The sequence below is a fragment of the Sinohyriopsis cumingii genome, chromosome 12, assembly GCF_028554795.1.
Source record: "Sinohyriopsis cumingii isolate HCF-2022 chromosome 12, ASM2855479v2, whole genome shotgun sequence".
Lineage (NCBI taxonomy): Eukaryota > Metazoa > Mollusca > Bivalvia > Unionida > Unionidae > Sinohyriopsis > Sinohyriopsis cumingii.
Genome location: NC_142972.1, coordinates 53,809,642 through 53,824,121, shown reverse-complemented (window position 1 = coordinate 53,824,121; position 14,480 = coordinate 53,809,642). Strand labels below are relative to the sequence as shown.

The following is a 14,480-nucleotide window of genomic DNA, read 5'->3' as shown; positions in this document are numbered from 1 at the left end:
AGACAAACCATGTCTAGGGTCAATGTCTACTGAATCTGAGTCTCTTAGCAAGTCCCTGAAGACAAAGCCATGCCTGGGGTCAATGTTTGCTGATATGTTTATTTTATTCCTTTCTGGTCTGGTAATTATGTAGTATGATTCCAGTAAATATGTAGCATGCTAATTTCCATGGTACAAGGATCTTGATAACATAAGCTTGTATTCAAATTTAATAAAAACTGGTTCAGACATATGGCCTTTAGAGTGATGATATGCTCAACCAATCAGAAGCAATATCACCTCATTGACATGCATAGATCTCACATATTCTCAAACTCACTGGATATCATGATGAAATGTGCAATACTTGAAGTTCGATAAAACCCAAATATAAAATATGCCTTTCATAGTGGTAACAAGCTTAAAAAATCAGATGCAAGATAATAATTGTTTTATGGCAAAGAAAGCTAAAAAATAGTATACATGGTGAAAATTTATTTACTGAATATAATTGTATTTCCATTTTTCTTTCATTTGGGCCTTAAAGACTGATCATTTTCTCCATCTCTGATACAACTTTCATCCTGTCAATTCAAATTTGGGATAGTACTGCAGACAATGTTAATATTCTTTGTACAATACTGATACGAAAAGGTCCAGAAAGAAGCTGTGTCTCTTTATCCTTCAAAAGACGTAACTTTTACTTGGAGTGTAAATCTGATGAAGTATCCAGATTTCACATTCCTGCAATGCAGTAAATTTTCGAACAAAACATGGGCATATACTTGTTTCATTCTCAAAGTAAAGAAAAAAGAATTTCTGAAAATTAGTGCAGTTAATATTCTTTGAAAAGTATCTTTGTGCACATAAGAACCACAACACTTGCAATCATGCATAACAGTTAAAATTTTTATAATTTTAAAACATTCCATGCAGATGTAAAAATTTTTTATAGATGAATGATACTTGTATACTAGTAGTATACCTTGTTTGCAGAGGACAAAACAAAATACATTTTGAAAAAAAAAACTGATGAATTTCTTACTTACGATGAGTTTAGAATGGCCTTGTATCGAGCATCCTGTTCTGTTGGCAAGGTTACATCCACTGAACTTGAGCGTACTTGAATAGGAGCATCCAAAATATCGATTTCAAATGAGGCTTGGCGCCGGATTGTGTTCCCACTTCCTTTACCCACATCTGGGACCTTAAGGTAACAGGCATCCAAAGATGATGATCTATATTGTTTTATAATGGGCACTTCTAATGTGAGCACATTTGTGTATACATCTGTTCCTTCATCTATGGCAGGTTTCTCACCTTCTCTGCCATCTGTTTCCAGTTCAGTACTAATTTGTCGTTCAAAGCTAGAGGCAGAACTATGACTATGACTATGACATTCGAAGCTAGGAGATGTTAGTCCTTGTCTATCATTGGTAACACATTCTTCATACTTCTCAGAATTACAGCTCTCATTTCCATTACAGTTCTCGTTTCCTTTATCATCACTATCTGATAAGTAATAAAAGTGTGTCTGATCTGGTGACAGGGACTCGCAGGAACTACTTGTGTAACTTGTACTTGAATTTAAACTAACATCATCACTGTACGTACCAGTATTTTTATTGTATGCGTTAACAAATATGTTACGTTCTGCTTCCAATTCCTTTGCCTTGGCCTCCATATGCACACAGTGAATACAGAGCTTGGGAATATCCAGTGAAGTGTTAAGGCGGGAATATTTTGACAACTTCGAGTTACATCCAGTTTTCCGATCAGAAACATTCTCATCAGAAGATCCTGGTGAGAGTTGAACTGAACAAGATGAATCAAAGGAGTGGCAGCGCCGCCCTTGCTTTGGAACATTTAGCTGGTCTGACTGAGAGTGTAGACTACTAGCATCAAAACTGGATGAGCGCATTCGAAGTTCATTAGGAACATGTAAAGATTGCGACTGATCATCTGAATGTGATGATGTGGTTGTGTGCTCGATCGACTTTTTCTGATGGGGTAGACATATTTTAGGTATTTCAAAAGAAGGTGAAATTGAACGAGACTTCCTAAATATCTTGTTCATGGCTGCACTCTCAATTAAAGTTGCTCTATGGCCATGGAATTTGATTTATTCCTTCTTTCCTGAATTGATTTAGCTTTATGCACCCTGCATCTAAATTATACAGTATGTAGATTTTTAACCTTGCATTTGGTCATGCACAGCACTTAACTATCTCCATTTTACTTAGTGTATTACAAAGTAATGGAGAACTCCACACAATAATATTTAATATCCATCTTGTTTTTGACCATATATGTTAATAGTTTTCTATGCAAGGCTTTCTATTCAGTAACATAAACTGTCTTGTTTTCCCATATATTGTTTTACATAAAAGCAAATTTCTTCGTTTGATTGGTAGTGCATTAGTTCCAAAAGTCCACAGCTATCATTACTAGGCTATTATTTGTAAAGCTCGAGATGAAATTGCAGTTCATCAATAATATGAAAAGTGTTTCTTGCAGCTCTTTCATGGCAACAGAACTGTTTCAACAGGAGCAGTCACTCTCAAAGAATTAATATAAATTGTAATTAAACTTCCTTTCATTAACTTAATCTGCCATTATGATCACACCTGATTCCTTCGCTACCCAAACTAATCAATCCTTCAGCTCCATACAGCTAATCCATTTTGGCTTTCTTTCCAAGACAGATTGAAAAGGCAATTAGTTTCCTTCATCTCATCAAAATAGTCAGATTGTTCTGTTGCAATACCACAATATTAGCTGATAATACCAAAATGGAAACCTCGACCGATTTCGATCATCGACCCCTACTCGAAAATCGCCCGGAAATTAAAGCACATATGTGCAGGACAAATAAAAATTAAGCCATTCCTCCTCTTTCTTCCCCTGCACAAATGTGTAATGTATCTAGTTTGTACTGTAGATTCACTGCTGTTTCTGAATTAAGCTTTTAAAGAAAAGTCCTCTAACTGACTACAACTGTAACAGACTCAACTGTTCGGGTGGCAAATTCTTTTTAAGTTTAGCAGAGCAAAAGTGCTAGATATCAATGAAAGCTGCTAGGATTTAGCAGTCCTATCCTAGAACTGCCAATATATTCATTACATGGCTTCCAGAATTGATCAACTACCTACAGTGAGTTCTCTTGTCCATGCAGCCACTGACTGTGGTGAAGTTGACAGGCACCAGCTATGGGTTGTGCTGTTTGATTATTTTTCATAAAATGATTTCTGCAAGCTGAGCACTTAATCCAGTTGTGGAGGATTTGATGTTATTCAATGAAATAAAACATCCGGTTAGGAAGTGTCCTTTTCTTCCAACCTGCTTCACTCTGAACACTTCACACTGCACGATTGTCTAGCAAGGAGCAACTGCATCAAATTCTCTTGCTAACTGCCCTTTCCATGGACAGACCATGAAGGGAAATTCGTACATCTGACTTCCACAGATGCCACTCATTTTAAGTTCATAGACTGAGGAAGCTATTAATGAACAAAAAAAAGTGGTGGCATTATGTAAGCATATGATTTACTGTATATGCTCACTTATATGTCACATCCAACCACAAGTAAGTGTGTGTGTGTGTGTGTGTGTGTGTGATTTGGATTTTTAACATAGATTTAACAATTTTTCAGTCATATCACTATGATGCCTGCAGTGTGGCAGTTTATAGTGATGTCTAGCACTGGGGCTTCATGCTGCAGGCATGTGATGTCCCACCCAGACACATTATCCTGACACTAGGGTAACCAGTCCTAACACTAACCTCTTAATTCTGAGCATCAAGCAAGGCAGCTGTTAGTACCATTTTTATAAGTCTTTGGTATGACTCAGCTGGGGATCAAACCCACAAAATCCTGCATCAGACGCAGTTGCTCTAACCACCAGGTCACCAGAGCAGTCACAGCCACAAGTAACATAGACCATAATCTGCTGTCAAATAATGCAGCCATAGATCAGGGCCTATGCTATTTATGCAACTAATTACTAACAAACTGCATAGACCCAAATTTGCCAGTGCATTATGTGACAAAAGATTTTTGTGCTTTTTGCAGTTGCATCCATCTTATAAGCAAATCAAGATGGTATATCACACCTGAAATGACATTTACATAACACATCTTTGGATTCGGAAGCAATCTGTTAACATGTTTTTCAAAAATCAATTTAAAATCCTTCCCATTAAAGTCGAAAGAAATGAAATATTCTCAGACAGGAGTATAGTATAAAATTATGAAATTTCTGCTAGATTTCAAATCACTATAGTCATCAATGGTAAACCATTACTGACTGCTGCTAATTTTGCCTATGGTGCAAAATAAGTTTCTGAGTCAATTAAGTAGATCATGCAATTCTTGCTCTTATCTGACCTCACAGCAATCCCCATGTACAAACCAAACAATTAGCTCTGAAAGATGTATAAGAATCAGGGGACCAAGAGTAACACTGTATGATAAACAAGGCTCGTTTTGATACAGAACCAATCTTTTCAAAGATCACAATGAACATAAAACATTTAAAATGGCCAATTAAAGCTGCCACCTAAAGTGCTACCTGAATTCATTGCAACTGACTTACATCCTATAAGGTTAGTGTGAGGCTCATCATCCTATGAGAGGGTGTGTGTGTGTGTGTGATTTAGATTTTTAACATAGCATTAACAAGTTTCCAGTCATATCGCTACGATGTCTGTAGTGTGACAGTTTATAGTGATGTCTAGCAATGGGACATCATGCCGCAGACATGTAACATGATGTCCCACCCAGTCACATTATCCTGACGCCAGGCCGACCAGTCCTAACACTAACCTCTTAATGCTGAGCGCCTAGCGAGGCAGCTGTTAGTACCATTTTTGTAAGTCTCTGGTATGACTCAGCCGGGGTTCAAACCCACAACCTTCCGCTTCTGAGGTGGATGCTCTAACCACTAGGGAACCATAGCGGATAAGGACCAACTAGACCATGGGATTAGTGTGTGTTAAGTCAAACATGACAAGTTCCATCTACATTTGAAAACCAATCACTTCTATTTAGGCATTATGGGATTGTGAACTAAAATGCTATATTTACATCTTAAACTGATGAGCTTTACAATATGCAAAACTACGCACTTCCAAAAATGAAGATTCGACAATGATTTGCTCCAATAAGCATTGGCAATTTTACACTTTGCAAAAACACAATTTAAAAACACTTATTTTGAAAGAATTGTTTAGTTTAAAAAATTACTTCCAAGAGATGAATTAGACTGACTTCAGTAAGTCTTGAAAATTAGCAAAGTAATGGGGTTGTGTGTAATTTGGAAATAATTTGTTGCTCTTAACATAAGACATGGCCTCAGTGTTGGTCTGCATAGGGAGAATATCCAAACTGTATAGTAAATTGCCAGGTAGCAGAATCGCTTATTTAGCGATTATGGTCCAGAGTGGTGTCAAGTTTCAAAGCAATCCTCCATGTAGTTCAGGAGGAGTAGGAATAATTTGTGTTAATGGACAGCTGTTTTTTATTTTAATTGTTTTTATTGGTTTTAATGGCTCTTTTAATATATTATCAATTATTTGATAATATCATAAGGTATCTAAATCCTGATCCTTGGATTACATGTCCAATGTTCCACCAAATGAGCTAATGAGGCGCCACTGTGCAGATGGACATCAGATGACTTACAAAAAAGTACAAGAAGCCATCCAACAAGTTCTTCCAAGTCTGTGACCAGTATGGCTAAGAAAATAATTAAAAAAAGTATCTAAGATGTGATCTTGGAAGTAGTTGTTGTTGTTGTTGTTGTTGATGGGTTTAATGCCATTTCTCAGCACAAGATAGGCTATACATGGCAGCCAGTGTAACTGGTGGAGGAAGAACCCTGGAAAACCCAGGGAAGAACCACAGACCAATGAGAAGCTACTGGCAGGCTTTCCCACGTACCCACGCGAGCCTTGGACTTGAACCAATGCAGACAGAGTTGAGATGGTAGTGATCCGGAATGGTAAGTGCATTAGACCACTCGGCCACTCCCGGCCCCGATCTTGGAAGTAAAAAGCATGTCTCAAAATAACAAAATTGAAAATTCTAAATGCCCAATGTCACTTTTTTTTTTAGTCGAGTTGTTTAGAATTTTCAAAGTCAAAGAAAGAGAATGTTTATGAACAAGTTGTGCAAGTGATACCATGTGACCAAAAGGATTGGTGTTGGGAGTTCAAGCTATGTGAATAATATCAAGTGTCCAAAAATTTTGCGTCTGAGTTCAAGTTATGTGAGTGATGCCACATGTCCAAAATAAAGAGTGCTGGCATTCCCAAGTCTGAACTTGACAGAAAATAAAATACTTCTCACAAGTTCTTGCAACTTTTCAATTTTTAAACTGTGAAATTTGTGACTGACAAATAATTTCTAAGGCTGTTTAATTGAAGGTGTCAAATTTAGGCATATTGCATAATGTGATACATATAGAACAGGGTTTATAGCCCATAGGCCAGAAGCAGCCTGCCAAAGGTTTCTGTCTGGTTTGCTAATTTTTCATAACTTGTACCCTATCTTGTGCTTTCTAATACTTGAAATATGCTTATCGTCCCAATAAATAAGAAAAATACTGCAATATGACCACTTTCACAAAATGGTTGCAGACGTACCCCTTATCTATATCAATACTGAATCAAGGACTATCTTGTTATTTTCTGACTATTTCCTTGAATCTTTACAACAAGTGTGGACTTTCATATCTGATGAGCTCTCATTTGATCACTGGCCAAATTATCTACAGTAAAAAATGTGGACACTGTGTACTGGAATTACACTGATGATCTTGACCACCAGTATTTGCAATACACAGATTGAAAAATCATTTCGAGTTAAGTCTATATTTCAGTATAAACCTATATCTGAAGCTTAAAAATAGTGTTTTAAAATTGCATTAGTATTCAAAGCATCTTAAAAATTCTTGATATTATTTCATTCTTTTGATTCTCAAAATTTTAAAACTATTAATTTCGCAAATTTAAAACATTTGGATTTTTAATAACAATCATGCTTTCTGATAATTTTTAATCTACTTGTCATTGTTACCATTACATTTTGATTTCCATTACAGTCAAAACTTGTGCCCTGAGAAGAAAGAAATTTGCTATTGCTAAATCATGTTATTTCTTTTACCTTTTGGTTTAATTTAGTAGAAGATCGCTCCAGTGGCCTAGTGGTTAGCGCATCTGCCTCAGATGCAGGAGGTCGTGGGTTCGATCCCCGGCCAAGTCATATCAAAGACTTATAAAAAAAATGGTACTAAGTTAACAGCTGCCTCACTTGGTGCTCAGCATTAAGAGGTTAGTGTTAGGACTGGTCAGCCTGATGTCAGGATAATGTGACTGGGTGGGACATCATGCTATATGTCTGTGGTATGATGCCCCAGTGCTAGACATCACTATAAACTGCCATACCGCAGACATCGTGGCGATATGACTGAAAAATCGTTAAAGCTATACTAAAAATCCAAATCACACACACACACACACAATTTAGTAGAAAGAAATATTTGGCAGTGTACTTTTTAATGCCCTATTTATTTTTAAAAGCTTATCTGCTATAACAATTTGCAAATATTTTGGCTTGCAAGAAATTAGAATGTTCATAATGAAAAATTACAATTTTTAAAACTGGAGTGTTTGGACATATCCTGAGATTTATGTCCTAAGTCACATTTAGTTCCTTAGTACTCATAGTACTGGTAATTAGCACTGAATTCTACCAAAGTCAACATGGTCTTTAAGTCCAATCTTATACTCTACTTTTTAATTTAGTAAATAAAAGTCACAGCAAAAGTCATTCATGCATAACTTGGAATTAACCAGAGATAAATACTTACAAAAGATATCCTTTCCTAACGCGTCATTTGGTCTGAAATAAATCCTTATTAGTTTTTCCCCTGGTACTTACAACTGCAGCAAGGTATTATTGTGTTAAGTATACAGCTACTGATATTGATAGCCAGTATTCAGTACTATGTGTAAGCCACTATCACTAACAACCAGCTTCCTTTTATCACATCCTTAATTTATTTTATCACCACTTCCTACGAGCTGTTATGAATATATAAAAAATGAAGTAGCAAAACAATAGGAACTAAGACTTTCTCTCTGATTATTAATGATTTTCAGTCTCCTTTCAAAGTGTTTCTGACAGTACACATTATTCAAAACACAGTCTGCAAGCTTTCCTCACTATTATTTTGTTTGGTCAAAATGAGAGCTCACCAATTTATCAATTTTATCTGTTGCAGAATTAAAGACTAAAATATCCCTGCTTTTGTCTACGCTGAAAGTTTTGGAAGCTCAACGAGTCAGAATGCCAAGGATATAGCACACTATCCACTCTACTTTACCCCCTATCTTCTCCTACAGGAGTCCCAATGTCATGACATGACCGCAGCTGATAATAACTGTCAGCTTAACATTCACAGCATCAGTAGCAATAGCTTTGGGAGGAAAGAAAACATCTGAGAGAACTATAACTGGAGATTAGACTCCAGTGTGACATTCTCTGATAATTGACAACTTTAAGGCCAGTGAACTACATCAATTCAAAACGCAACAGCTGCATGGACTGGATCAATGAGGGAAATCCTTCTTTACTAACTGCTTTACATAAAAATGTATCGTACCTGGATTTAGAACTATTAATATGTCGACAAGATGTAAAAATGTACTTCCTCATCATTGTTTTATGCCGCTGTCTTGGTTATGGACATTTTACCTTAAAACAACAGTTATCATTCTTCATTCAAAACTGACCTTTAATTTTCACCAAAACTGTTAAAACAAAGTATTTTATTATACCAACATGTAAATCAATGACTCTTTAAAACTTATCATAATATTTGTAGTTTCCTTGTCAACAATTACAGATTTTGTGTCTTCTTTACAACAAAGCTGCCGACATTGATTAATGAACTATTTTGCAACAAATAATTAATAAATCACCTGCAAGCACCAATGCTTCTCTGTCATATACTTTACCATATATACTTGTGTAAAAAAGTCAGGTAAAACTGCAAACAACATAGACCCTGATATTCTGTCACATAACGACCTGGCAGATCAGGGTCTATATTATTTGTTCTATTTCTTACTCCCCTCAAATTGCAAAGACTCAGATCTGCAGCTGTATTATACATTAACAGATCTGGGTCTGTGCAGTTTGTACTTGGATTTCACTTAGAAAGTCATTATCTGGAAATATATATATTAGAAGAGATTTAGTAATTAAATAATTTTATTGTCAGCTATATTTAACAGTGGAAGCAATGCCCCTTCTAAAATTAATGTACCAAATGTATTATTTGTAGCTTGTAAGAAGTTAGAACATTTATGGTACCTTAATACCAAAGTTCACTGGTCTTGATCAAATACCAAATATACTTGCTTATAAGGCTGATCCAAATGCAAATTGCACAGACTCAGATCTGACATTACATAATGTTCTAATAGTCTGGGTTGATACCATTTGTTAGGACTAATAACAAAAAACAGGTAAAACAGACTCAGGTCTACTACTGCATGATGTGACAGCAGATCAGGGTCTACTACGCATTGATGTGACAGCAGATCAGGGTCTATGTTGTTTCCAGGTGACCCTGACTAATAAACCAGTACAGATGGTAAGTCAGATTAATAAAAGTGCAAATTGTTGGCAATCTAAAAATATTAAGCACATTTACTGACATAGCAGCTTTAAAAGAAAACATGACACACTTTAACACATTAACCCCTGGAGCTTTTTGTCATTTTTGCCTAAATATCGAGTAGGAAACACATTTTGAAAGCTATTTCTAAATAGACTCGAAAACACCAAATCCCCGGTCATCTTTCAATAACATAATGCCTCCTGCCCCGTAAAGTCGTCGCTAGGGGTTATAATGTGTTAACATGTAGGTCTCAGATTGTAAATATAAACCATGTTTATGTAATTGCTTTAAATTATGGAGAGATTCAGTAAATGCTTTTAGGCTGAAAAGTTTGGGGTTTCAGCACAATAATCATGAACATGTCACATGGACTACTCTGCTCTGAAGTTTACATCATATTAAAGAATCAATTAAAACATTAATTGATTCTTTGCTAGGGCTGATGGGAATGGGGATTGTCTGCCTGTTACTAAGGGGTGAAACAATTCATCAATGCATTGATAATCTTGCCATATCAATACACAAATTGATACATTAAGAAGTGAAGAATCGAAACAAAATGATATCTACCATATAGAAAGTTCTTTTCATTTTTAACTTGGGAATTCATCACAGTGAGCTGTAAATATGTGGCGGCGGATGTTGTCAATCATTCTCCCTCTTCTCTACCAGAAACAAATACATGTAATCACAGCAGTTGTTTTGTATCTGCAGGAAGCACTGTGTGAGGGATTCAGTGTTTGTCATCAGCACACCTACATACTGAACCACTCTGCACATGATTATCTTTGCACATGTAAATTGCACAATTTCATGTATCTTTTAAGATAACAATGTAATGCTTTCAAACTTAAAATGTGGAGACAAAAATTGGTAATAAGACATATTTTTAAAGCATTTATGCAATGCAAAACTAAGGGCATGGTGACCTTGAATCTGGCATCCAATCAAATGAGAAGCATTAAGTTATCAAGAAATGTTGAATGGAATCGCCACTGATCTGCAGATAGTCTGTTTGGAAGTATTCTTGTCATCGTGTCAACGATGAGAATGATATAGAAACAGATTACAAGTCTAGGTCTGTCTGTAATCTGCATACTGGAAATACAAACAAAATATTGTCGCGGCACCAGGGACAATCCTTGTAAAGAGGGCAAAACCTTCAAGTTGATATGTGTGTCAATTATGTACTGTACTTGAGCTACTATATCACATTACCTATCACCATGTACACAGGTGTATATGTTTCACCCCTACCTGAGCTAACTATTCACTCTTTTTTCCCTCTTTTTTGCAAGAAAGTTCCCACCATTACAACCATAGGGCAGCTAAAAGGACTCCCAAAAATGAAGACAGAAGACTTTTATGGTTGATTTTTGACTGAAATAAATCAATCTCAAATTTTCTGGACAGAGTGTGCTCACAGTGGCTCAGACAGAAATTGTCTTAGAACACGATCAATGATTATTGATAGAAAATAAGAAACGATCCAATTTCAGCAAAAACACTATTGCAGTTCTTTCCATTGTAATGTATCAGGAGAAACAAATGCTGGCTCGAATTTCCGAATAAATTCTACCGGTGAATGGTTACCCAAGCACAAGCAGTTCAAATCTCTATATGGAAATATTGTGACACCTGGAGAGGATGACAGTTAATGATCACAGGCACAAGAGTTGTGGATTTATTTATTTCTGCAATAAATATTCACTTTTCCAGCCTTTTTTGAGTCAGTCTATAGTGCAATTAACTAGCTACAATTTCCTTCACTGAAAAATATTTGTATCTAAACAGCAGACATGGTTATTTTAACAATGGAAATTGCAGAAAACACTATTGTAGTCCAATTCTACAATGACTAAGAAGAAGCATATAATATTGAAAAGGTTAATATTTATTACATAAATAAATATTCAATCATTGTTGAGTCAGACTACAGTAATGTCAGCTAAAATTACCTTTACAAGATAAATATCCGTGACCTAAACAGTGGACAGTTATTTTAGTGGACAAGAAAATTGCAGAAAACCATGTTGTATAAGTCCAGTATGTGTCTGTTTTAGATTTTTAACGTAGCTTTTACAACTTTAGTCATACTACTACTATGTCTGCAGTGTGGCAGTTTATAGTGATGTCTAGCACTGGGATTACTTCATGCCAAAGAAATGTTACATGATGTCCCACCCAGTCACATTATCCTGACACCAAGCTGAACAGTCCTAACACTAACTTCTTAATGCTAAGCACCAAATATAATACTGCTAGTCCCATTTGCTTAAGTCTTTGGTATGACAGGGCTGGGATTCAAAACCAGCGACCTAACTCATCAGAAGCAAATGCTCTAACCACTTAGGCCACAGGAGCAGTTCCTGTACTAGTCCAAGTCAACAATGACTGAGTTGAAACATATAATGTTAGAATATTTATTATAGAAATAAATAAATCCAAATCTGTGTGCCCATGATAATTATACATTATATCTCTGAAGTTCTTAATAACCAAAATACAGGTATGGGTACTTTTAACCTATTTATTTCTTTTTAAATGTTCTACTTTTTGACTCAGTAAGGCCAAAGAGCCCCAATGGTTCCATTTCTGGAATGAACACTGCTCTGCACACAAAATACTTGCCATTATTCTTCATTAAACTGGTCCTTCATGATTTTTAATTTTATGTTTTATCTTGTGGTTTTGTTTTCATTTTCAAATTAAGTGAACTAAAACTTTTGCTATCTGATCAGTGGTAGACAGAAATTTTCTAAAGAGAAACATTTTTTATGTCTGCAACTAATGAGTGGATGCATCAGCACAGGCAATGCATCAATCTTAACCAAAATGACTATCCAAACAGTTCTTCAGTACGTATTTCCATCCTGCTCATGAATTTACCTGAAATTCGTCCCATGAGTCGCACATGAAAGCTGCTATCACGGGCAATCATCCTCCATGAATCGTGATAAAAAATATGGACATTTCTTATGTCATTAACAAACTGGTAAGCTGTACAGTTTTGCTGCATACAGAAGTAATTTGTAAAAATGCCTCTAACAAAAATACTTGCAACAAGTGGATAACAAACTATGGCAACCAATTTCAGCACCCAAATCTGGAATATAACGCACTAAACTGTTGAAAACACTTCCAATTTCCTAAGCTGTAGTGAATCCTACTGCACCTAAACAGCAAGGTAATAAGCAAGCCATGGACACTGCCTGTCATCTCTGCTAAGAACAATTTTCATGCTTCAGTAACACAATACATTTCACACAGTACAATTCAATCAATACCATTAAAACCTTCAATGCTGCTGTTTTAACAATAAATATAAATCCTGCTGCAGTTCCTCTATACAAATTCTCCGTGTCAGGTATCCTTATCTAATGACAATTCCACATAGGTTGGAATCTCCCAAAGGCAACTGTGTCACATGAAAAGTGGTCCACCTAACCCCTCTGTACAATTTATTTAATCAACATTTAAGATCTCTTTATGATTCTAAAGAAAATAAGGTATATACCTGCAATGAATATATATTTATGCCTAAAACTTAGCCACTGACTAATTGGACTATAATGCTTCTCAAGTAGCAAGGGTTTGTCTTGTATATAAACAGTCATATTAAAGTTACATGTCTTGAAAGTCACAGAAAAGACTATGAAATGGCCATTTTTATTCATTCTTTGAATCTCAACAAAATAAGGCAATGTACTTCATGTTGAGGCCACAATCAAAGCATTGCCACAAAATGCATGACCTTGACATTAAGGTCAAAACTGGAGTGAGGACATCTCTAAAACTGTCTTACCTTCATTTTGTTGAGTTTAATTATAGTGGCATGTGCACAATTGTGCATGTGCCACTTTTCTTACCTTCATAATGATTTATCCGTGAAGGGGTTTAGGATGATAACAATTGAAAAAAACTTTAACCAAAGCCCTAATGTAAATTATCTTGGACTGTCAACACATCCATAAGGTCAAAGAGGGCAAGTATGCATGCCAAAGAATGAATATTTTAGCTTCATAATGGTTTAACCAAAGTATTACAAACAAAAGCCATCAAAGAGGTAAATGAAAAATCTTGAACCAAAACCTAATCACAAATTTGTTATAACAGTCAGAGATTATGAATACAAGGTCAAGTGTCAAATGTGCATGTCACCTTACCAATTAAGATTCATTCGAACTATAGAGAAAATCCATCTTGGGGTTTTAGGAAATATAAGCATATTAAAAAACTCCAGCCAAAACATTAATGCCAATTTTCTATGACTCTAACTTTGAGGCCATGGTAAAAAGGGCAAGTGTGCATGTCACCAAATAGTCTCACCTTAATAATCATTTATCCCAAGTGTAATACACAAAATCCATAAAGTAGTTAACCTGTTCATAGATTTTCCTATGACTGTGACCTTGTTCTTAGGTCATGGGAAAGGGCAAAGGGTAAGCATGCATGTCAATGAATGAAATATCTTAACTTCATTATCATCCATTCCAAGCAAGAAGAAAATGTATCACTGGGTTTAGTAAATTTTAGGAAATGTAAGCTAATGAAAATCTTTACCAAAACTGAAACCTTGACCCCACAGTCATCAGCGTAAGCTGGCATGTTACAGACTGCCTTGGATTCATCAAGATTAATGCTAAGATTGAAGAGAATTGATCAGAGACTTTAGGAAATATTGGCAAATGAAAAAAAAAAAAAAAAACCTTAATGTAAATTTTTCTATCACTGGAAGCTGAACTCAACGGTAAAATGATCAAAAAATCTTGCCACAGACCGAATCTTAGTTTCATAATGTGTGTGTGTGT

The 14,480-nt window shown here is 35.7% G+C and overlaps 1 protein-coding gene across 2 annotated transcripts in view; it reads right to left on the bottom strand.

Annotated features, from left to right (window-relative positions):
* The window catches only part of LOC149786458 (diacylglycerol kinase zeta-like), a 198,863-nt gene extending 195,237 nt beyond the window's left edge, over positions 1-3,626 (bottom strand). Inside the window, exon 1 of one of the 2 annotated variants that reach the window (XM_089976907.1) lies at positions 1,029-3,626. In XM_089976907.1, the coding sequence (XP_089833033.1) occupies positions 1,029-2,056 (1,028 nt within the window). In that variant the 5' untranslated portion in view covers positions 2,057-3,626. The remainder of the gene's footprint in view (positions 1-1,028) is intronic. The other variant, XM_089976906.1, reaches the window with a different exon arrangement.
* Positions 3,627-14,480: the final 10,854 nt, after the last annotated feature.